At 37.4% G+C, this 24,906-nt stretch overlaps 2 protein-coding genes and 1 long non-coding RNA gene across 5 annotated transcripts in view; 1 reads left to right on the top strand and 2 right to left on the bottom strand.

The window, feature by feature from the left end:
• Positions 1-24,906, bottom strand: part of LOC124171914 (fatty-acid amide hydrolase 2) — a 76,157-nt gene that overhangs the window by 10,786 nt on the left and 40,465 nt on the right. Inside the window, exon 1 of one of the 3 annotated variants that reach the window (XM_046551328.1) lies at positions 18,060-18,299. The exons of the other annotated variants lie outside the window; for them this stretch is intronic. The gene's annotated coding sequence lies outside the window, so the exon portion shown is untranslated. Of the gene's footprint in view, positions 1-18,059; positions 18,300-24,906 lie in introns of those variants that run through there. 3 annotated transcript variants of the gene reach the window in all.
• LOC124171918 lies at positions 8,796-11,219 on the top strand. Its single transcript, XR_006868010.1, has 3 exons — positions 8,796-8,871; positions 8,952-11,051; positions 11,132-11,219. It is a non-coding gene; the product is annotated as an uncharacterized LOC124171918 (long non-coding RNA).
• Positions 9,840-13,316, bottom strand: LOC124171916. Its single transcript, XM_046551331.1, has 6 exons — positions 13,213-13,316; positions 12,446-12,666; positions 12,181-12,360; positions 11,393-11,591; positions 11,115-11,244; positions 9,840-10,041 (listed from the first exon to the last, which is right to left on the bottom strand). The coding sequence occupies exons 1-6, from the start codon at positions 13,229-13,231 to the stop codon at positions 10,023-10,025; spliced, it is 768 nt and encodes a 255-aa protein (XP_046407287.1). The 5' UTR covers positions 13,232-13,316; the 3' UTR covers positions 9,840-10,022.

The following is a 24,906-nucleotide window of genomic DNA, read 5'->3' as shown; positions in this document are numbered from 1 at the left end:
CCAACTAAAAACTTGCCCTAACGCTTCAAAACGCGAAGCGAAGGAGGAGGAGCTACGAGACAGAAGACCACTCAAGTGGCTCAATGTAATTAATAAGTGCCACTTCCAGTTCAGCGCATGAACTGCGGCCAACTACTAGAAGCGAGAGCGGAAAATCCCCACCGGCCATAAGTGATCACCTCAAACGACACCAGAATACATTTGAAGTGACGCTACCTTGAAGGAAATGGCAAAAAGATGACTGCATGGACAACTTCACGACGAGCTTATACGCGTAAGCGACGGCAATGGAATACACTTCTGCCCACTAATGGAGAACCCATGAAGCTATAAAAGTATTTTTAACTCTCCCATGGGTCAACATGCACGGGCAGTGATGCGTTCCGACCACTCACTGGCATAGACAAGACGATGCGTGACGTCCAAGTTTCGCGGCTGGGGCGCCCTCTCATGGCAAAGCGAGTCAGTGGCGAAGCGAGGGGGGGGGGGGGTTGGGGGATAAACCCCCCCAGAGCTCAGAGAAATTTTTAAGTTTAATCCATTTTACTTAATTGGATTGATATTACTAATACAATAGTTTAAGGGTGAATAAAATATCCCTCAGAAAGCCGTAAAACTCACCGTTTTGAACCATTTATCTTTAAAATTCTGCAATTTATTCATCTCGCACCTACCGCTTATCCTGGTGGGTATACTGTACCCCCCCTACACCCTGGTATTAGTTGCACCTAAACCCCCCCTAGCCTTAATTCCTAGCTGCGCCCCTGAAGGTCGCTACAGATGCACGCGTGCAGTGGCGACTACAGATAATATTTTTATTTACGATAATAAGTTATTAGTAATCCCAATAAATCTTTTACATTATTTTTTGGCGGCTACATTCGGAAAGTAAATAAAAATATATAATTAGTACATTAATTCTTAAAATAATATTGTTATAAAAAGGTTGAACCAAGTGAATGACACCAGACTAAACTTGTTTATTTGTGAATTTCAAGATTACCAATGAGTGAATACGTACAAAAATCGCCACTAGCTACAACCCCTTGCCAGCAGTACCAGCAGAAGCCCGAGACCATCGGTATTAACTTTGTACGAACATTTTCTCGCGCGCTTCATGTTTATATTTACTCAGACCAATTTATTTTTTTAATTTCGAGGGCGTCCGGAATCCCTATCCCCAAATCATTTTCCTAATGAACGTCATCCTTAGTTAATCATTAGTTACGAAAGATAGATCCTTTTTCCGTCAGACACTCCAGACAATTACTCAGTTTTCAATCAATCTAACCCCACCACGAACTAGTTTCTACACTGACGAAATGAGTCCATTAAAAGAGAGATACCGTATCTTAGGATGTATAACAAAATAAATGTATTCTAGAGTCGTCTTCTGGCGCTGCTTTCTAACAAACAAAAATTTTCTCATTCTCTTGCTTCAACATTTTCGTTTACCTTCCACTATTTCCGAATCTTGGGATATCACAGGATGTGGTGACTGCATTCTCACCGCAGCCTCCATCCATTTCCACCGTAGGAGATTATCACGCGATAAATGGGCTTTAAAAATAGTTATTTCCTTTCACATAGGCATGGTCAATTACGGAGGGCTGGAGTTGAATGACTAATTTTTGTATTCAAAAGCTTCCGCTGACGTGAATGGAGATAGTTGCCTCATTAACAATAGTAATCTTCCTGTCATCTAACATTTGGGTCGCCACGTACATTTACTGAGTTCTATTCTTTCTCTACTTATAAATATTCATAGTTTGCCATCGTGATGATCCACGACATATTTCCAATCCTTTTCATACACTGAAAAAGTGTGCACCTCCAGCATCTACTCGTTGTATTTAAGTAAATAAAAGATCGTAGCACTTTTCCACAAAATGTTTTACTTCGTACAACGCGTTTCGGATCACTGTCATCTGGTACAAGATTTGTTGAGTTTGTTAAGTATTATAAAGGGCTCGTTGACTTTTCAAACGCAATTATTTTTTATTTACTAAATTCGTATCAAAGAATCCAGTTGGGTATAAAGGAGATATATATTCTCCAATAATTTTAGACAAAATGGTAAAATAGGCATTTCACCGTGTAAATATTAGCAATGCCCATACCATATAATTTGATTATAGTGTGTCCTACATGAAATGAATGCTTGGGTTCATCCCTGCTGATATAAAGACCACCTTCACTGTCGAATAAAGCTAGCACTTCAACTTCACATACTTTTTAGTTCATGCAGACCTTCGCAGAATTCCTTTACTATAGCGAATAAAGTTACGTGAGGAGTATCAGAATGTAAAAAGCATCGCCGAAATAATTTCCTATAGTTCACTTAAAATATGCACCAACGATAGTGGAGTACGCGCTCCACTATCGCCTACGCCGCGCTATACAAGGCCGACCATCAGACTGCTTCGCAAAGTTGGCTTCCTTATCCTCATGGCTGACTCAAATCATACGCTGGAAGCAAATATCATCCACTTACAGCCACACATGCACACATCACAATCCGGTCAAGAGCAAAAACTGATCAAGGCGGAGGGTAGCGAGGTAATACCCATAGCAAGGAACAATCCTTCAAAGGCTGTTGACCTTGCATAGCTTGGTAGTAAGTGTACACGCACGTAGAACACCTAGACAGTTATAGTATTTGACGGTCATGAATTGAATTGACATACACCTCAACAATTATTACTAGAAAGAGGAGAAACGGTAAATAAGAGGAAAAATATCATTTTACTTTTCAAACGTTAACACTTTGACTGCGACTATTCAGGTGCCGTATGATCCACAAATGCGGAAATTTTTTTTCTCGCCAACAGGTCTGAAATCGGATGTAATGAACAGCCAGTATCGCCAAACTAAAATTTTCAATTTTTTTTCGGTAAAATTAGATAATTTATTTTCCACGTCGATCGACGTGGTCCGCCGTTGACGATGGCCCGTGGTTATGCAACCCGCATCACATGGTGTTGTGAATTCACTAATGCTTAAATGCATCTTATTTAGACGCTATATATGGATTATTTAAACAATTAGATAGTTAATTTGTATTGAATTACTAGCTTCGTACCATTTACTGAATATTTGAACTCGGAATCCCATCTGACGTTCTTTTTTATCGTACATTTTTTACACAAAACATTTTTGGACGTTCACCTTAGCTTGGGGGAATATACATTTTGATGTTGATCTTCTGCACATATTTTAGGTAAATACCGGTATTAGGTACTTTTTATGCCTAGTCTCATTATACTTACCTTGGAAACCAATCTTAGACCTTTAGATCTTTTATACTCCCCACTTGAATGGTTATTCACTCGACGGTTCTTGAAGAGTGGTGGAAAAGAGTAGAGGTATAATACCATTTATGCACTCCTCTATGTTGAAAATACAGTAATAAATTGGTAAAAGTTTAATTTTTAGGATAATATGTATATATCTCAGATTTAGATTAACAATTTGCATTCTTAGCTAATAAAGTAATAAAAATTGAAGGACTTTTACAAATTGTTTATCAGGTTTTATGACCATTAAAAAAGAGATCGTCAGTAAATATACAGGAATATGATAAAAACACTCACATAAACAAACAAATCTGAAACATATCCTCCAAGCATGATGCACGTAATTTAATCCATCCTTCCATGAAACACTTTGAAGCACTTTTCTAGGCAAAGAGGAGGATTTTCTGCGCAATCAGGGCAGTGGTATATAGTTTGCTGGCGTTTTCCTTTTTTTGTACGCACCCGGCAGTTTTTTGTTTCCTTCTATCCCCTTTAGTTGTCATGGGGTTGAACTTGGGAAAGTGCATCTCTAGTGGTTGGGTATTTATTTGGGAAACTATGACATTTTCCTGAGTCCGGCCAAAACTGACAAGTTTTCCTATAATACTGAGTCTATAACTCTGTAGACTCATTTTCTCTCCCTTTGAATAAATTTTGTACAGCTGAAAGCTGTTTAGTAACATTATTTGCACAATATGGAGAGCAACCTTTTTATACCAACGCAGTGTCTTTTTTGAGGTTATGTGGTAGGACAAGAGTTGATCTAACACCACCCATGAATTTATTATATTCCCTCACCGCTTCTGGAACCCAACTTTCAATTTTTCTTTTGCTGACACAATTCACCAACTTTCCCGAGTGCTGTGTACTAATCATTGCCACCTCCCTTTTGTCCTTCCATTTTAGCACACAAACCCCGTCGTCCGACCACATTTCCACCACTTCTCCATTGTTTATTTTTTTCCCAGTAACTTCTGCGGGATTACATTTCCGATTACTCCTCAACGTGCCAGTGCACAAAATTTTATATGCTGCTGAACTTGCAACAATGTCCACACTGGTGAAGTAGTTGTCCATAAATACAGTGTCCTACTCCTCCATATGCCTGCAAAAGTTTATGAACAACACAGCCCGCGTGCCCAAGTCCTCCCTCGGAGTTTTCCCCGGCTCCAGTGTAAACGAAAATTTTTGTGACTAGGCCAGTGGGTTCAGCCAGCATGTATAGCTTTACACCGAACTTATGTTTTTTTTCCTTTGATGTACTGCCTGAAAGACAGTCGCCCCCTCCATAAAATCATAGACTCGTCAATACTCAATTCTCGGGAAGGGTAATATATTTCATCCATTATGTCATCAAAATGATTTAACAGCGGCCTTATTTTCTGAAGGCGGTCACATAAACGTGGTTTTTGTGTCCCTTCGGCAGGTGCAAAATGTAATATTCTTAAAATTATTTGAAACCTGTCCCGAGATATGTGTGAAGGAAAGAAAGGGATGTTATAAAACTTGTCTTTCCGCCATTTATCCTGAATCTGGGATATTTGGATCAGTCCAATGCGCAGTGGTAGCCCCATAAACACGTAAAACTCATCCTTTGTGACAGGTTTCCAGCATCCTATGCGTGCGCAAGGAGATAGCCTCTCTTTCAAGAAACGGTCCGCGTTATTATTTGTTTCTTGAATAATTTTTTCTACTATTTGGTCAGTAAAAAGCAGACGAAAAAAATCCTGTTGGGTGTCTCCATTTGGTTTCACTTTCAAATTTCTCTGTCCAGTGAAAGTCATTTCCGGCAATGCGGGTGTTTCCATAGACCAAGTGCGGTCAGTGCGGCGCGCGTGGATAGGCAAACCCGGAGTCACAGTTGAGCCATGGGTTAGGGAACTTGAGGAGCTATCACACATACCTATGGATGAATCTTCAAAAGCGTCATCATCCTCTGGATACACGCAGTCTTCGGATTCGGTGCTACCATCCATAGGCGGATTCAGAGGGGGGGGCATGGGGGAACGTGCCCCCCCCCCCCCAGACACTCAAAAATATGCGAGATTTTTAATACGGTCCCATTATGATTGCGTTCGTTTTGTATTACGAGGAATCGTTATGCCCCACCCAGAACAAAATCCTGGATCCGCCCCTGCTACCATCATCCTCCATATCGTCGCTACTCAGAAGAAAGCTGTCATCACTGTCCTCTGAAATATCATCTTCTAGGATCACTTCAATTTCTTTTTCTGGTAAATTTCTATCTGTGTATACCGAAATTGCAATGGTTGAAGGCATACCTACATTCGTTGACAGAATAAAATATATTATATAAATAAAAAATACACAGGAGGTGCAAATTTTAGCAGGCAGATACTTTGTCATCAATTTTTGAAAAATGTTTCATTTTCTTACCTAGTATTGATAAAGAGGCATTTGAAGGACCAGCTGGAGACTCTTTGTTTATAGAAACAGGATCCAACGACGGATCAGAGCCTAAAACGTTAATGCAAAGAGTGAAAGAACTAATCGTTTGCTAAGTGTTTCCGAGTGATCTCAAACTGACGAAGGAATAAAGCAATAATTACCTGGAGTTGATTGCACTTCAGGAGTGGATGACAATTTGTTTTTGGCAATCCTTATTTTTTTTAATTTTTGTTTCGATGATTCCTCTAAATAGAAAATTCGCTTTTGAGAATAAGCACTGTACACAAACTATTAAAATAGGAAAAAACTTAGCTAGACATTGAGGAGATATTTCTACTTGACGTCTTCTTTTTCCCATTGTGGATACCACTGACCTAATGTACTTGAGCTAAAATTGCACTCCCCGATATCAGAACGTCTCTCCTCCACGTTCACGTCTGTTCTGCGTTATCGAATGTTATATCTTCAGGATAATTTTCAACCGTGCCGTCACTTGGTAGTACATTGCTTCTGAGTTGTTGCTCACTGAGTAGTAGGTCAGAAGCACTGCTAATGTAGCAAAATGTTGAATCTATCGTGTAGTTTTCTGATTACAACACAGAATGTGACACCATCAAATGTTTCCTCTATGACGTAATGGTATCCAGTTCCAGAAATATCAATTACAGCGTATTTATACCGACGTCCAGTCTCCATATACTCATCTTTCCGTTTCAGCAGGGCTATTCAGTAACTGTTTACGCGGTCGCGAAGACGAAAGATTTCGTGGCGGGATCGCGAAAATCACAATGTTGCTATTCTGTAAGCCATTTCGAACATTCCGCCGCGTAAGTTTCGTGCTTCAGTTTACGCGACGAGAGTTGTCAACGAAAACTCAGTTTCCGCCGCGTAAACAGCTAACAGTAGTAGAAGACGGAGTCACGTACTGTGAATATATTTGCGCTGCCGTGTTCGTTGTAGTTGCCGAAGTTGTTTCATTTCGTGCAAGTAATGTTTATTTATATTTAACTGTTTATTTGATGTAATTTAAATTATTATTGTCTTGTATATGCTTCTCATAATCTCTTTTCGGAGCATGCCTTTTGGAGTTGGAGGTAATGTTATCCGTTTTCGTGGAATTATTTAATTTTTTTCATTTTTATCGTTATCGCTCGCATAATGTTGTATCTCAATAGTACTCTATTTAGTTTTAACCGTTATCAAAGTTAATACTTAGGCTGAAAATGTGTGGACGCATCTTGTTTTTAAGCTGTGTTTACAAGACATTTTTCTGTCATATGTTTCACTGATTGTAGATGATGTATGAGAGTAGATATTTTTAATACTTTGTTCTATTTTTGCCCGGGGCGGTTATAAAGTTAAGACGATATTTGCTGTTGATGGGAAAGATGTTGAAAGGAAACTTATGTTTTCGATTTATGAATTTGCTAATGCGAGTCTTTTTGTGGTGGGTCAGTGCATTCCCACCTCGGATGTATAAAATGTAGAATTTTCGTTAATTCGTATGATATAAATTAATTTTAAATGTGTTCTATTAGTATGATAGCCGTTGTATTTCACAAATGTCGTGTTGAAAACTCTGTTATGACCTCATTGATTGTTTTGTCCTGGCATAATACAACCAATTAGATATCATTGGCATAAACTTGGTATGTAAGGCATACATGCAGTGTTACTCTATATGAATATTAGTGTAGATGCAAATAGTGAGTTTGTGGTAGGATTCAAGCACTTAGGATACAGTACAAATGTCGCTTTCAATAGTTACATAGGAGGTAAACAACATTTAGTATGTTCATCAACATTATTTTGTTGTTTGTGGTATGAAAGGGCTCAGGTGCAACACCAATGTTAAAATAAAATTAATGAATACTGAACTCTACAGTCTGTATATGTAGTTGTGTAATTTACTTTTGGGTGGTGAAGTTGGAGTGACATTACTTATAGAAAGAAAGCTTCCCTGATGATCAATAACTCAGGATGGCGATGTATAAATATTCACAATTATTGCCGTAGAGTGGATGTACATTCTTTTTATCCCTGTTGTGATAGCTACTGTTATAACCAATGCAATAAAGTGATGGACAGTGAAAGGATATAGCTGACAGATGACTTGATTTTGTATGTTTACATTAGCTCTCATTTGCAAATGAAATGTGCAGTTGTTATGGCTATGTTAAAAAAAAGTGTAAACTGTGGTAAAGTAGATGCTTGCATGACAGATAGATGTTTGTGGGCATATTCTTCATGTACATTGCATAGTGGTACAACTTCAATTACTTTACCAAGTAGTCATTATGGAGAGTATATGTACTACTGTTTTCGTTGTCATCTATCTTGTGACAAAATATGGCTGCAGGTAGTTCGAGACAAAAGAGATTTGTTTTGTACAAAATGGCTATTAAATACATCAGTGGACGTGTGTTGTTTTTGTGATATCTATCATACATTATGTTTCCTGTATATTATGGCATGACTATTATTTTAATGGAAGAGAGACCGAGAGTATTTATTCAAAGGCCATTAGTGTGAAGGTCCCAATTAAGGAATTGAGGAGACATTCATCTTATTTTCATTGATTGCAGATAGTGGTTAGGGGATATTGTCTGAGAGACAGATACCTGTATGTGCATTGTGCATGCTGCAGTAGCAATAGGGAATATACTCAGTATAAGGGAATTGACTCCCACATTCTAGAGTCACTCAGAATCCAAGAAAATTTTGCTATTCATGCTTTTTTGTGAAACCTATGAAATAAGACAGCCAATTACTTTATAATGTGCTACAGATATGTGTTATCCCATATGACATTTTTAGAACCTATATTATTTCTATAATTACAATTTTCTCATTAGATTAATGATATGGCTAACGAATTTCCATTGAATGGTGTAAAATTATTTATTAGAGCAATTGAATCTCTTTGAAGATGGATGGTGTGAGAGCCATTGAGGTATTGAGGAGGAGAAGAAGGAGATGGCTTCATATACAACATAGGCTTCGTCTAAGGGAACTGAGGGAAGTTTCAGACCCTTTTGAATTCCCTGAAGAATCGTTTCAGGGGAGGTATCGACTTTCTAAAGAAATTACTTTGAGCTTAATCAATATTTTACGCCCATACATGCTTCAAGCAGAAAGAACTACGGCAGTGCCCATTCATTTGAAGGTATGTCTTTGTATCACATTAACTACTGTGTCACTTCAATAATTTAGAGAGAAATATGTACATTGAATAATCAAATCTAGGTTCTGTGTGCACTGCACTTCTACGGGCATGGCAGCTACCAAAAATCGACCGGTAGCGACTCTAATTTGGGGCTTAGTCAGCCCTCAGTGAGCAGAGCAATTGAGGAGGTGACTCAAGCTCTGAATGCTCCCCTCATAATAACCGAGTGGATAAAGTTTCCATTAACTGAACTTGAGCGGAGGCAAGTCATTTTTAAGTAAGTGTGAATTGCAACAGTGACATGTAGATGCCCATGTAGTTGAGAAAAAAAATTTAATTGGCCCAATAATTTTATATAGCACTAATTGAAACAATTTAATGCCTATGTAAGATGGCAAACTATATTTATGGTTTATTTTAATCAACTATTATGAGGTAGACATTGATTCCTAAAATTATTCTCTTGAATTATTTTAACACTTAATTACCTGATTTACCAGTTGTTCCCTTAATCCAAGTGAATCAGTGGTACTTGAGGCATTTCTAAATAGGCCTAATGTAAGTAACAGATCAGTGGAGATATGAGATGTGGCTCGGGATGTTCCTGGACTTAACCTTGATTTCATTCCATAAGTAAGGGATGAGAAAACTAGCACTCCAAACATGTGCCACTATACCATTCATATCACATACTTAAAGCAATTTATAGCTCCTCACCCCAGGTAGTTTAATCATAGCTATATCATGGAACTCACTCTACATTGACTGGTCAAGTCTCTTTAAACTTCTATCATCCTATATACATCATATTGTTAACTTTTTTGTGAAACAAACTCTTAAATAGAATAAAATATTATTGTAACTGATACCAACTTCAGAACTATTGTTACATTTAGTTTTTCTATATAGTTACTAAATAATTATTGAAAGCTCAAAGGAAATAAATAAAGTCAGTATCATGTATGTATGAAATATTTCATTTTGATACTAGTGTTGCATGAACAAACAGGTACTGGCAACAGTAAGGTACAACTGCACATAAATATACATAAGCACTTTAAAACAAAATTATTATATCACAAGAAAATAAAATATTTTTAGAACAAATAGGGAACTACAATTCAAACAATTATTTGCCTCCTACAGCCTTGCTAACGCCTTTTGAAGAATCTGAAACAAAAAGAACACACATGAATTAATTAAGTCATTCTTATTTTATTCAACAGAAATTTCCAAGCATCAAGATTTCCCGGAGTTATTGGGTATGTGGATGGCACCCACGTTCCAATTAAGGCTCCAGGAGAGAATGAATTTTTATATTTAAACAGAAAATCTTTTCATTCCTTAAATGTTCAGTTAGTAAGTTGACATCGGCAGACAGTATTTACTCTATAATTCAAAATTAATATTTTTAGTAATGCTATTTTACAATGTCTAGGTATGTGATTCCTCTTTGAAAATATTGAATATTGTTGCAAGATTTCCTGGCAGCACACATGATGCTTACATATGGAGTCAGTCTGCAGTATATAGAAAGATGAAAGATATATGGGAGAATGGAGAGCAGTGTTGGTTGTTGGGTATTAATTTAAAAAATAATTATTTGGAATAATTATTGTTGTATATGTTGGATGATTAGGAGATATTACCTTTTTAACTATACTCCTTCGATCCAAAAGGAATCTTTTTGATTATCATGCAAAAGTCATTCAGCACTGATATATTTAAAAAAATATTATGATTGATTTTTAGGTGACTCAGGTTACCCACACCAACCCTGGCTCCAGACCCCAATTCTGCATGCCAGGGAAGGTACACCTGAAGCTAACTACACTGAAGCACATGTACACTCAAGAAACTCAATTGAAAGGTGCATTGGTGTACTTAAGGGTCGCTTCAGATGTTTATTAAAGCACAGAGTTTTGGAATATACCCCAGTAAAAGCTGGTTTAATTATCAATGCTTGTGCTACACTGCATAATATGTGCATAAGGGCTGGTTTGCCCATAATAGAGGAGGCAGATAACAACGAGGAAATCAATCCACCAGCCAATGCAGAGCCTCTATTAAATGACAGACAAGTACTACATAAAGCAAGAACAGTTAGACAAACGATAATTAACCGATTAGAAAATGCATAAGTGAAATACAGACCATAACTCTTTCTTTGTTACATTAAGGTTGGTGAGATATTCTTACTTGATTTTGACTAATACTAGTACGATCTCGTATGTTTCACTTACTCTCTCATTTCCACTAGTGTTTCCCGCAGCAACACTGAGGTTTCTTCAAAGCTACGAGCCATTAATGTCATTGCTGCAGCCTGCTCCTCTGCGGCACGAGCTACTCGCTCCTCGTATTGATCCCTTGGACCTATAGATTGAAGCTCTATTTTATTTTTATTTTATACCTAATAATAAACCATATTTCAAATGACTAATTTCATTTTTCCTTTTACAAAAGCATTGCCAATACCGGGGTAACACAATCTCTAATTGCGAATTTCTATTTTTTTTCTTACTTGAATTTCTGGATTTTTTCCTTTTCCAGGATTCGGGCCTCTGACGGCTATAGGGTGTGGATTTGGAGGTGGATGGGTGTATTGGGTGGTCGGATTCTTCTATTTCGGGCTGATCTGTATGGTGTTCAACTATTATTTTAGTGGGATGTTGCTTTATATTCTCTGGGTTGAAGGGGCTTTCACTTCGTGAGGGTGGTATCTGGAAGGAAGGAGCAAGGAGTACAGCTGGTGGATTAATTAAGCTGTCACATTTATTCTGCTCAAAACACCACATTAATCATGGTGATAAGTTTGAGTAAATGAACTTATAATCCCATAACTAAATACAATAAACTGACTTTCAAATTGACATGTTTTTATGGGTAAGTATTGGTAATTAAACAAAAAGCTTCACTTATGGTTTGTGAGTTATATCAAGCAAGAGCTTTTTCGTATGAAATAGCTTTAACAGGCCAGATAGGTAGTGGCAGATCTATGGGAGCGGGTGGCTATAGCCCCTCCTTGGGTATTCAATTTACAGTAGGTTGAATGAAATTTTTTCCCGACCCACACTACTGATGGAATTTTTAACCCCCCTTGTCCCTATCCTGGATCCACCACTGCGCATAGGAAAACTCTGATATGCAGCAATCATTTTTTAAAAACCCAATCAGTAAAGCCTTTGATTTATTAGTCTCTACACATGTATATTTAATGTATCATAAAATCCAAATTCCTCAATCAAAGTGGAATTAAACTATGAACAAAATATTTGTTATTACTTATTAAAGAAGAGAATGAACATATACCTCAAGAGGATCTGGGACTCCAGTTACACCATCCACTGCCTCTTCTCCCAAGATACCTAAAATCTTCTCCTCTTGAGAGGACATCACCGCTTTTAGGCATGGTCCTCCCCCTGTACCTTTTGCATAGGTACGTAATTTCCCCGCCTTTTTCTTGGTATACCCCCTCAAATCTTGCCACACCTAATTCACATAAGAATAAGTTAACATATACTAATCAAAATGAATAATTCCATCACACTAGTCTCTGAATTGATCAAGCACTTACCTTAGCCCACCTTTCAGGGGTCTTACTGGCCCCAGTGGCAGAAGAATTTAAAATCCCAGCAAGCTCAGTCCACAGCCGCTGTTTTGTGGCTGCTGCCTGTGGACCATTAATTTTGTTGGTGGCCAAACCAGGGTTTTCCACCATGAAATCAATCAAAATTTCCCTTTGTTGAAAGGATACCCTGGTTTGACCACCAATCTCCATTGCTTCATGATGTTGGTCTTAAATGAAGAAAGAGAAATAGCATATTACCATTAGTTTATCTGTTATCCAGGATTTGTTTAATGAATCTTACTGTTAATGTCATGGGTCATCTAATTTCTTCATCCATGGAGCAATTTTCCCTTGAAAATTATCACTGTTTACTAATCTATTCCACTTTATTGCGAGGCATTTCAAAGTAAAGTTATAATAGATATCAATGTACATCAGTTAATTTCTATTGCTGCTTCAACAGACTACTTCAATTCCAATATTTGTTCACTCATTAACACGCGTCCATCATGTGGTATCACGCGCAAGAAAATGCATTATAACGCCTAATTCCCCTAGTTTACTGATTTATAACCCAATTATACATTTTACTCTTTAGTAAAAAAACAGCATTTCCGACCAACTCACCTCAAACATTATTCAATGCGTTGTTCCCTCACTTGAATTTAAAAGTGGATCATGTACTTTTCATTCATTTACCTAATAATTCACAATAGCATTCTATCGTAGAGTAAGTATATAAGTATACATACTTAATTTATAATTCTACTTACCTGCTGATTGCCGCTCCATTTTTGTATGTTATGAACAATTGCATGCCGATTTTCTCTGATTGGCTCGCAGTGACGTATTGCAGGAAAACTTCGGGTATCTTCGACTTCCCCACTACCGCGGAGGGGAAGGCACGAAAATGTTTTCGTGAAGCCTACTGAATAGCAAATTACGCGTCTTCGAATGTTTACGCGGCGTAACCACGTAAACGGAATCTTTCGTCTTCGCGACCGCGTAAAGAGTTACTGAATAGCCCTGCAGGTCTGAATATATTTTCGGCAACATTGCTTCTTCATCACGGTAGAATTATTTCTAACGAAGTTTCCACTTAGTATTCATAGTGTACCGATGGGTTCTTTAGCACTCATAACATAGCTGTCTCAACTACATCTGAGAAAAAACCTCCACTATATACTAATGATGGCAAAAAAAGATGTGCCGTTGTCTCTAAGAGCATCAATGTTTATTATTTATGTATCAGCATACCACACGGTATGAAATGTTCGTTAATATAAATAAAAATTGCATTATATTTCATTTATAAGGTTTATTACGGATTTTAGGGTAAAGAAAATATGCGAAGCGCCAAGTTCCTCGCAAAATGCTTATATTTAATCTGAAAAGAGACCATAGGAAAATGATAAAAGTAACTCAAGATAATGATAAACATAACTTTCAATCTAAGAAAGGCATCTTGAAACGGCTCCGAATATATGATGCCTGGACCATAAAAAAGAAGAAGAATAAAGGACATGTCGGTATATAAAGAAATAATACAATTAGAAGCCATATCTTACGAAAATGACTGAGCACGTCGATCGACGTGTTCCGCCGCTGGCAGAAGATCACGACCACGTCGATAGACGTGCTCCGCAGTGAACGTGTTAACTAAATTCCACAACATCTCCTCCGAGGAAATACCTTTTGATTAGTACTATCGTTTTCCCAAGGTATTTGCAGATAGGAGATTTGGAGCATATTTGTTAATTTCGGGGTAACTAAATTCCGTAATGTATTCTCGCAAAAATACAAAATGAATTCAAAGACAATAATAATCAATATCCTGTCCTTAATAGCATTCAATTGCCACTTCCAACGTGGCATCCTTTCCGTTTATGAGGAAAGGTATGAAACTGAGCATTAAAGTGAATAAACTAATATTTTTCAGGACGCTTTAGTCGTTGTTCACACGAAAATACTGGAAACATCCAAATACAAAAGGCCAAGTTTCAACAGACAGAGTGGCGGTTTTAAGATATATTGTTAACACTTTCCTTATAGTTTACCCTCCGATTATGTCTCGATTAAACCGTCATTATTATGAAATGAATCAATGTGGAATAATCAATTTAACAAAATATCTCGTCTACAGATGAAAATTAGCCAATAGATTCAGAGCTTTAACGTATAATATCGCGTAATAGTTTCTGTTGGTCCCACCAATGAAATTTCTCTCAAAGAAATCCAAACGCCAATAACATCCAAGTTTAAGCGGATTCGAGAGAAAAGAAATTAGATCAAAATTTCATCTAATACATTTCGCGAAAATAAACAAGATATTTTGCTAGCCCAGCCGATTGAGGCAGCAGGATATACTTTGCATTAAAAATGAAACCGAAATAGGAGTACTATTTGAACTGGAAGATAAACAGCATTACCCATTAATTGCGCAATTCATGTCAGACTGGTGTTCTCGAAAATGGTTGCGGATTTAACATACTCCAGACGACTTTTATTGTTTTGATAGTTTGTCTGATTCCTACTTGCGCAAAAACAGTACTCGCTCAGAAATACTGCATACAGCGAAAACCAGATTCCTCAATAATAACAATATCCCGGCCCGGATAGTAACAATATCCGGCAAGTATGGCGTAACTCTTTCAGGTTGATGCAATAACATCGAATGAAAAAACGAGATTAAGTTCAACATTCAAATTTAATACTGACAAGCATATGGAAGACAAGACCACGAGCGGAGTGAAATCATTTATGGAGATAACCGAGAAAGGAAATATGAGATTTTGTACATAAACGCGGGAATTGCTCGTGGTCTTCAGTATATTAATTAAATCAACATTCACCTCTTCGTAGACAATGTAGGGTTGTACAGAGATATTCGCGGGAGACTGATAGGGAAACTATGTTGGAAACTTTATCAGGCGAGATACTGGATCTTCAGTATGAGTACAGAATAAAACTCCATTTGTAGTGACCACGGAATCGTTTTAATTTTGGCACAATAGCTAGAAGTGAGGGAACCTTTGCAAACGAAAGAAACAGTTAAAAATAAAAGAAAAAAATGTTCAGATTTGCTAGGACATAAACGAAAGAAATAATAACAACAATGAAATTAGAAATCAAAATAAACTCAAAAACAAACTAACTAACCGACGATTGAATAATGTACGCGTTTTATGCAAAAAAATTCTAAATCATATCTTCAATTTTTAATTTTAAGTTTTTGCCGTTTCTGCTTACGCAAACACAACACATACAACACACACACACGAAAGTCCCCAATAAGTATTGTAATGTAAACTTGCTGATTGTGGTGAACAATGTTTTACACTGCGCCCGGTACAGCGAGGCCATTGATGAGTCGTCAACCTAGTGAATTGATCCGCCGTAAATTTGTAGAATTGACAACGTTGAAAGAGTGGACACCAGATTGAAGTCCGCGAACTCCTGTGTCAATATTAGTCTTTCCGACTTCGAGCTATGCGTTCCATAGATGGTTCTCAGCTTACTCTGGTCTGACCGATAAATTTTTCATGTTTTCACGAGCACTATTTTCACAGGGTTAAAAAACTGTTTTCCTCACGCTTCAATCTTCACGGCATTCTGTGAATCACCGAAAAATCGTACATCGTTAGGTATAACAGAACTTCTACCAAAAAAATATAGAGAACAGGTGATTCTCGTTCTCCTTTCGCCCGGGTCTTCGCTTCACCAAGGCAACTCAAAAGCGATGCGAGAATTTTCTCCGCGATTATTCTCGTTCTTTTCGTCCCGCCTATCGGGTAACTTCGTTCTCTTGGAGAAATACTGTGACGTAAGCAATGACGAATTACCATAAGACAATAGGTACAAGACAATTTCAGCGATCAACACACTGCCTCCGCAGTCCGAAAAAATTGAACAACGCGAGGAACGTGCAAAACATACTTCTAAAAAATATTATGCTATGTTTTTTATTGCGTGAAACTATCAAATTGCTGCACTTAGTATTTTTGTACAATATTGCTAATTAATTATTCGTTTTAGGTAGTTTAACATAAAACCATTCTCTTTGTTTTTTATCTTTTTCGTTGATGTAAACGAGGAATCCAAAAGTCACTCCGGGGAAACTTATGGGTTAGTATTTTCAATGTTAACCTAACCCAGATGGCACAAAATAAGAGTTCTCTATTTCTTATGGTTTTCTTATGGAAGAAAATGATAAGCAGCTTATCGTAAGCTAAGGAACTTATGTTATGTAAAGGCAAGGAAAACATTTTAGCGAAGAATAGGTAAGGAATGCAGTCAAATGTTCTCATATTAACATAATTTGCCTATGTTGGATGAACACCAAAGGCGACATAACAGCGTACTACACATCCTATGCTACCTAGATCTCTGCTGGACATGAATTTAAAGCCTATTAGTGACATTCAGTGAGCCTTTATAAGAGCTGAACAACTGATAAGAGGTTTTCCTGTGCACAGAAAATATTTTACAACTTCAAGCGACTTGCCTATGAAGATTAAAAGCATAATATGCGAAACTTTTTCTTGTGGTGGAGAGGAAAAAGTGACCACGGGGGGAATCGACCTTATAACCTTAAGAGTAGTAGATGGACATGATATCCACTACACCACTACTTCAAGTACTGTATAATATGCTCTTATATGCCCAAACTCCCGTCAGTCTCCTTATTGTTTCCGATGAAACGTTCACGACCATAAGAACCGAAACAAAATATGTATTCTCAAGCAATTCAACACATTTATGAGCACAAAATAACTGCACTCCCACGATAACACAATACGCTTATCAAACAAAAGCTTCGCAGTTCATTCAAATGCAAACCCACTTTTAATCCCATTTATCTATTTACGTAAAACGACAAGGCGAGTAAAACAACTCACAGGTTGTATGCCAAACATCTTACTTACATTTAAACTCATTGGGATCAAAAATACCATACAATAATGATGTAAAGTGGTCGTAAAATCACGAGTTTGTCTCTCGCCAATTCTTTCGCTAAGCCGCCAGAGCGATTTCATTGTCGTCACTAGCAAAATTCGCTCTTGGGGAATGTTTACGTTCTCTATATACTCACCGGACAGAACGAGAATAACTTTTTCGTCGCCAGAGACACGAAGCGAAGCATTTCTGGCGAAATAGGTAGCGAATGAAAATGAGAATACGAATACATACAGCGTTCGCCAATCTTTTCGACAAATCGCGCTTGCTATAGCCAGAAAGAACCAGAATCAGGCCCCAGGAATAAGTAATTACTGAAATTATGGAGTAAATGAAAGAATTTACTTGCACGTTTCTGAAAATGTACGTTTCCCATTTCATTCCTTTCGGAGTTTTAAGTTCCGGCATCAAAGTGAAGATGGATCATCGTTTTATGACTTCTACACATTGTTTCATTCAGCATTTCGCATACACAGTATCCGGCCAGTCAAAAACCATTCATTCGACGCAAAATATATGCAATCAACGCACATTACTTTGGAAATGAAAATATAGAGGCGAGAGGGGTTATGTATAACAATTTCGTATTTAGGCCAAAATCGTACAGCAATCTTAACGGAGCGATTAACCAAGGGAATATGAAAAATAAAAGGATAATTCTTACCTTTCTTAGGCGTAATAACGATAAATATCACAGATAATCACGAGTCGTCGTTAATACTCTGATTTACGATGCACAACACAATCACTATCACACTGTAGTCTTGAGAACAACGCGACCGGTTCCACTATCATTCTCCTAATGAACTCCTGCGGACGTTACTGCCACATGCCTGCCTCAAGCCGTCCCACTTTATACATCCGAACGAATACCAGCGATGTTCTCCTCAGAAGCACCTAACTGTGAACACGTCGATTCCTATCCAGCACCGCGGAGCGCCTTCAACTGTGCGCTCAAGAAAACCGCGTCGCCATCCAGCGCTTCCGCTGATGAGGTCACGACTCCGGCGGCTTTCAAAAATACACTTCCGACGCGAAAGCCGCATGGTCGGAGTCTCAAGGAGAACAACCGCCGTTCGAATGGCTACAGGGATAGTGTAACAGCCTTCAATAGCAAAACCCACATCTTAACATAGATCACAGACAGGAACTCAACTTTTGCCTCTATCTAGCCTCAACCTATGGACAGTGTTCGCTCAAATTCTCAATTCCACATGCTATCTCTTATTTTTGAGGATATTCTACGAACTCGCCTCTTACCGAGGATTTCTCCTACCGGGAGCTTACCGAATGACGTCCTCGGCGGGACTGGGTCATAGCCAGCCAAACCCTGGGCCGCAGGTTCGACTCCCACCTTGGGAATACGTTTTTTTTCGTTTAACCTGAGTAAGTGGCGATAAACGAGTGTAGGAACATAAACTGGCAAGGTAAAACGAAATATATATAGCATGATAGAATCTAACTAGATATAGCAAGAAGTATCTAACTGCTCTAGTCTAGGTCCACTTTATCAAAATACCAACCCTCTGCACAAGCACCATATCTGATTGTCCTTCTTTATTGATTCCCCATTGTAAAGGCCTAAGATGAGCTGTTTACGGGGAGATGAAACATCTTCTATATTATTTCTACTGTATAGATACTTTCTCCTCAACTTATACGCAACCAAACCAGCCCAACCAGCGACGGCATATCTTACTTCCTAAATATTGCTATTGTTTCCTAAAATTGGTTTTTAAATAATAAAAAAAACAAAAACCGGTAATTATTCCTGACGTTAACGGCGCACAAACTGATACATTTGTTCATTTGCAACAATATCTCGCATTCTTTAAATAACTTTTATCAAATTGCGGCTGATTCCACATTCAAGTATCCATGTTGATACGTAAGTATGAGTCATCATGTGCGTTTAACAAAGGATAGAGTAATTACTTCCAATGTTGTGTTCAAAGAGGTCCTCTGACCTCAATTTGTACATGAACATTCCAATTAAATTTGTACATAAGACCCTGCCTTTTTTTCTACATTTTAAAATTAGAAACGCGCCTATACCTCTTTGGACCTGCATTGAAAAGAGCGGGGGAAGCCCGCAGGGAGCGGGTGCAGCACGCTCGTAAATAAATATCTGAAGAGAGCCTGTGTGCAAACCAAACCCATCTCATCTTCAAGGCATTGCAAAGAAAAATTAAATTTGTACGCATCTCCTAAAAAACGTACATTTTCTACAGGAAAAAAAAATAATTTTTGTTTATGTAAGAACCAAAACTGTGGCCGAGATCGTCAGTAATATTTACACTATTTAAGTAAATGAAAGATCGTAGCACTTTTCCACAAGAATTTTTTATGCGTACAACGCGTTTCGGCCGTGAGCCGAAACGCGTTGTACGCATTAAAAATTCTTGTGGAAAAGTGCTACGATCTTACATTTACTTAAATATGTCTAACTTCCACCAATTGAAGCCTGAATCTGTTGAAATATTTACACTTTTTTATTTCTACTTTTGTGCTGTCTACGGACGTGATATACATATATGGCTATATAATTATATAACGGACACAACAGAAGAGGAATATTGTGTTTAATCACGAGGAAAAGTTTGCTTTATTTGTCATTGGACACTCTGAAACTAGTCATAGTGTCGGTATCATCATGTCCGTTACCATCTGTCATGTCCATGGACTGCAGAGTTCATTAACATGATGTTCACGGACGTGACGATTTCCTTTGAATTAAGTTAAAGTTGGCACTGACAATAAGTTACGACACTGTCCCAACCACACTAGCATTTTATAGCAGTAAAAGACATCACAATTGTAATTAGTAAAAGATTTTATTTGCAATAAATTTTTCTTGTCCGCAGACACGAACGGTGATCTTGGCTCTTTCAAAAAACTGGACCAAAATTTTTCTTCCAGCGTTAAAACATTCACTAAAGCAAGTATAAACTAAAAAAAAAACGATATAGCTAACAATATCTTTCTCTACACACTGGTTGTTCAGGGCTGCCACCATCTCCTATGAATAATTCCCCCTTTTTCCTGAGTGTCCACGGAGATTGCTTTTTTCGGTGGGACAAATGTTTTTTTTATTTTATAATAAATTTTATGAAATAAATGCAACCCAAAAAGGCTATTTTGTATGTATGTTTAATTGTTGTAACTTGTTTAATGATAGATTTTATAATGTAGTATTTAGTAAAAATTGTTAATACAATAAACACCTCTTCGAAAATCTATGTGGAACTGTCCACGGACATGACGAATCAGTCTGTGGAACTTTAATTTAGGGAATATATTTTTTTCTTTACTAATTTTTCACTAGCATTAGTAAAAGTTACATGAAATAATATGCCAGTTTAGTTTTGATTTAACAGTTTTGATTTTTTTATAGTAGTCCATGGACATAATTTTGTACGATTATGGGAGAATGACCCGCATACACCCGTACGGGCGCAAATAACACCAAGTATGAAATTCGCTACGCTCATCTCTGTTCGCCACGCCTGCTCCCACAGAGCTACAAATACTGTCGTGGCCCAGTAGCTAGGGTGTCCGGCAACAACGCAAAGGTTTTAAGATCGAGTCTCGTCTACGGTTCTTTTTTTTAATGTTTCTTTCCACTTTTTATTTTACAAAAGCCTGCTCTTCACAATTATTTTTGTGATTTACACAAAAAATTTCACTTTTTCAGTGCGAGGATTTTTGTGTGCAGTCAACCATCTTTTCACTCAGCGGGCTGTCACTCATCCAACAAAGGATCCAGAGTTCAACTTGTTAAAAGTTCAACTAATAACGAAATCCTATTCGAAAATTAGGCATTAATGGTAAGAATGAGTCCACAATATCATATTGCAACATAAAAGGAAACAGAATACATGTGTATCTTAATAATGCGTTGTATTGCGAAATGAAAATGAAATAGTTCAAAGGAAGCTTCCGTGAGAAAAAATGGGAAAGCATCAGACGTCGCAAGTGTACAAAAACACTTCCTCGCACAGAATGTAAATTTTCAGTGAAAAACATGATTGTAATTGTGAACAGCAGGTTTCTGCAAAAGGAAAAGTAGAAGGAAGTTATGAAAAAAATTACCACAGATGGAAATCCAAGATGAAACTTCAGAATTGTATACCAGCACCGTAACCACTAGACCACATTTACAAGTACTTACATATCGTAGTAAAGGGAGTGCAATTCACTTGTAAATGTTTAACCGAGTTTTTTAACTATTAAATATTAAATTGAGCTTAGTATTAATTAATTGAGCTTAAGTTTGAGCAATAAACGATTACATTCAACGCGTAGCGTATCTCTTGCGGGCTAATACGTATGTTGACTTGTACTCGCGACTGGAGCGCCGCTATTTATTACAACCGGTGGGAATTAATGGAACCATGGAAGTGGAGAATCCTGCGCAGAGTATTTACGCCTGCTCCATTTCCTCCGTACTATTCTCTATAAATCGTCCACTTTCATGATACACTAGGTTTTTTTTCAACATGCAAAGCGATACACTCCTAATGAAGTCTCAACTGTCAATTCATTGCGACAAGTATTCGCCAATAATTCACTCCAGACAAAACCACTCTCTCGCTCGAGTGATTAACTCCTTCATCTCTTCACTTTTGCGCTCATTTCCTCTAAAAATTACCCATTCAAATGCTACCCACCCTCTCATATAGACATACTTGTTTTTTGGCTGTACGTACTAAACTCGACGCCTAGTATTGCTTCTTAAATGAAGTTAAAAATAACATACCGATTAGTGATTTATTACATTAGGAGCAAATAAACATTTAAATTTTCAAGAAGAAAGGTTACAATGGTTCTTGGAAGAGGGATTAAAATATTATTAGGATTCTGCAGTTACGGAAATTAAAGTATTTTAATTCACTAGCAGCTTACATAGTATATTTAACGGCCGATTCATATTAAATATAGAAATAAATCATTCCATATTAACGATAAAAATAAATTCATACCGAAAATGGAGTAAGAGATTACTTCATTAATAAATTTATAAATATTGCCAGCATAAATCAAACACTTTCATCATTTGACTTCTTTGAATCATTTGACAAAAGATCTAAGTTATATAAAATTACTTCATACTCGGGAAGAACTTTGTTCACCCTAAAAAATCCCCTTTTTCATTAATTCTCATCAAAAATGAAATAATTTCCACTCTCGGACTATATTCCAGATTTTGTTCATTTTTCCTGACTCATCAAACAACCCATACACGTTCCCTGAAAAAAATCAACTCAGTGGCTCGGTCAGAGATGCCCTGGTAATTATGTCATTAAGCTAGTGAAAGAGTGCAGGGTTATATAATTATTCACATTAAAAGTATATATCACTAAATATTCGCGAAAAAGAGGCCCGCGCGATTCAGTGACAACTTCCTCAGCGGCTTAACTTAAGATTTTGCGTTCGAATATTTTTCTACTTTTTCGGTTCGAAATAATTTATTCATGATATTGCTAACCCTGTAGCGTGAAGAATTGCTGCAATCATGATGTCATTGTAAATAAATCTTTGTCAGATCATGGAAGTCCATTCAATAAGGTAACCACGACAGTTTTTTTTTATCGTAACGCGTTGCGATATCCCGGGAACGTCCACGATAAGGATAAGAAATACGGCGATCATGTGCTCATGTCCTGTTATCTTAGGTCGGGAATGAGACTGCATGTCAAAGCAACGCCCAGACACATCTGTTTATTAACGTGGAAATGTCGCGAGTTGGCTTGGAAGCGATAAGCGCTTTATTCGAATAATCCAGACCAGAATAATCGCAAAAGAGCAATCCTATACTTTCTTTCACTGTCAAAACAAAATCGACTACAATTGCTTGCGTTTAAACAACAGATAGCATCAATATAAATAGTGAATACCACAAAACCTACATTTTAAGGCAGAATACCTTTCATTATCATCGGATCCCCACTTTAACCATGCACATTGCACTATCATCCTTGCTATTAAGGACCCCTATACATTGGCGCCCATATAGTGGATTTTTTTACAGAATTTCGCGCGAATTTCGATAAATTTTCAACTTTATGGCTCCGGCGGCAATGTTTTATATGGAAAAGGTACTGACACCCGTCCATAACTTATCTACATCTACGTAGTACCCTGCGAGCCACCTCCAGTGTTTGGCAGGGAAAAATGCAGAAATAAACATGGTTCTTTTCCGCATGGAGCAAATTTAATTCCGAACGAAGTAATTTTAATCCACCCTTATTTACATACATATTAGCGAAACCAATGAGCCCCAAAAGTTCACCGACTAAATATCCCTTCAAAGATTCAGGTTATTCAGAAAAAGAAAGAAATTATACGTCAGCAGAGAGTTCTGTGAAAAATTGTACGACGTATACACTTACGTGTCGTCAGTGGAGTCTAGAGATATTTTTATGAATTTTAAATTTTAGTGGAGCATTCAGGAATGTGGAAGATTGGGTATACCCCTTCCTCGCAAGAACCAAAATGATTTTCCAATGGTATTCTATTTTAAACGAGGTTCTAATTGGAAATTATCATGAATCAACGAAAATGTATTCGTAAATATTTTAATATCAATTGCAATGCATTCTTTTCAAATATTTACTTTGAAAAGAGCAGGAAGAACAGAATAGACCTCTTAAGGTTTCCACCCTACCTACCACAGTCGTTTTCCGGCTACGCTACTGCTAAAGGAACCCGAATTTAAAAACAAGATGTGGAGAACATACCATCGTATCCAAATTTTTGGAGTATGATAAAAAAAAAGCTATCATGCTATACGCTGGTACCTTTACGTGACTTCTTTTACATTTCGATTAACATACACAGCACACACCGCCTTTGTAATGGGATTTTTATTCGCTTTTACGATTATATAACGTAATTTTTTCGCTTAGCAACGTGGTTGCTCTTTTATTAAAATTATATTCATGGGTTGAGCGAGAGTATCACCTGCACAAGGATTTCCTTCTTTCTATTGTCGTGAGCACTCACTTTCGATGGAACGGATATTACTCTCACGGAATAATATTACAACTTCATTGGTTTTTGTTGACATCGTATAAATTACAAGGTGCAAAACCCATACATTATCGTGCAACCAGTGCGACAAAACACACGACATGAATGTAAATAACGGAAATAATGCTTCGTAGAGACGAATTACGTCGATATAAAACATGATTCACGTATCGCCAAAATCCACAAGTTTCGACAGCAGCGTAATCCTCAGATAATAGTCATTATTTGACATGATAACAGCATTAAACTGTATATCACTATGCATTTTACTGTTTTAACTGTTTGACCGCATTTTTCGATTCAGCTGTTTTACTTTTGCAGTTTCCTGTCAGGATTCCATAATGCATGCGATTCTACTACAAATGGTAACCATTGTTGGCGGGATACTATCAGCTTAGGAAATCCAGCCTCGCTGGCATCGGTTGACGGTGGCTACTGCTGGAACGGAAATGTAACACAACAGGCCTACCCCGTAATGC

This window comes from Ischnura elegans, chromosome X, assembly GCF_921293095.1.
Source record: "Ischnura elegans chromosome X, ioIscEleg1.1, whole genome shotgun sequence".
Taxonomy (NCBI): Eukaryota; Metazoa; Arthropoda; class Insecta; order Odonata; family Coenagrionidae; genus Ischnura; species Ischnura elegans.
Note: the sequence above shows the minus strand (reverse complement) of the source record. Positions and strands in the feature narration are given on the sequence as shown.

Coding starts and splice junctions, on each gene's coding strand:
- LOC124171916 (XM_046551331.1), bottom strand. Junction 12,361..12,445: donor CCCCTGAAAGGTGGGCTAAG/GTAAGTGCTTGA, acceptor TATGTGAATTAG/GTGTGGCAAGATTTGAGGGG. Junction 11,245..11,392: donor GAAAAAATCCAGAAATTCAA/GTAAGAAAAAAA, acceptor TTCAATCTATAG/GTCCAAGGGATCAATACGAG.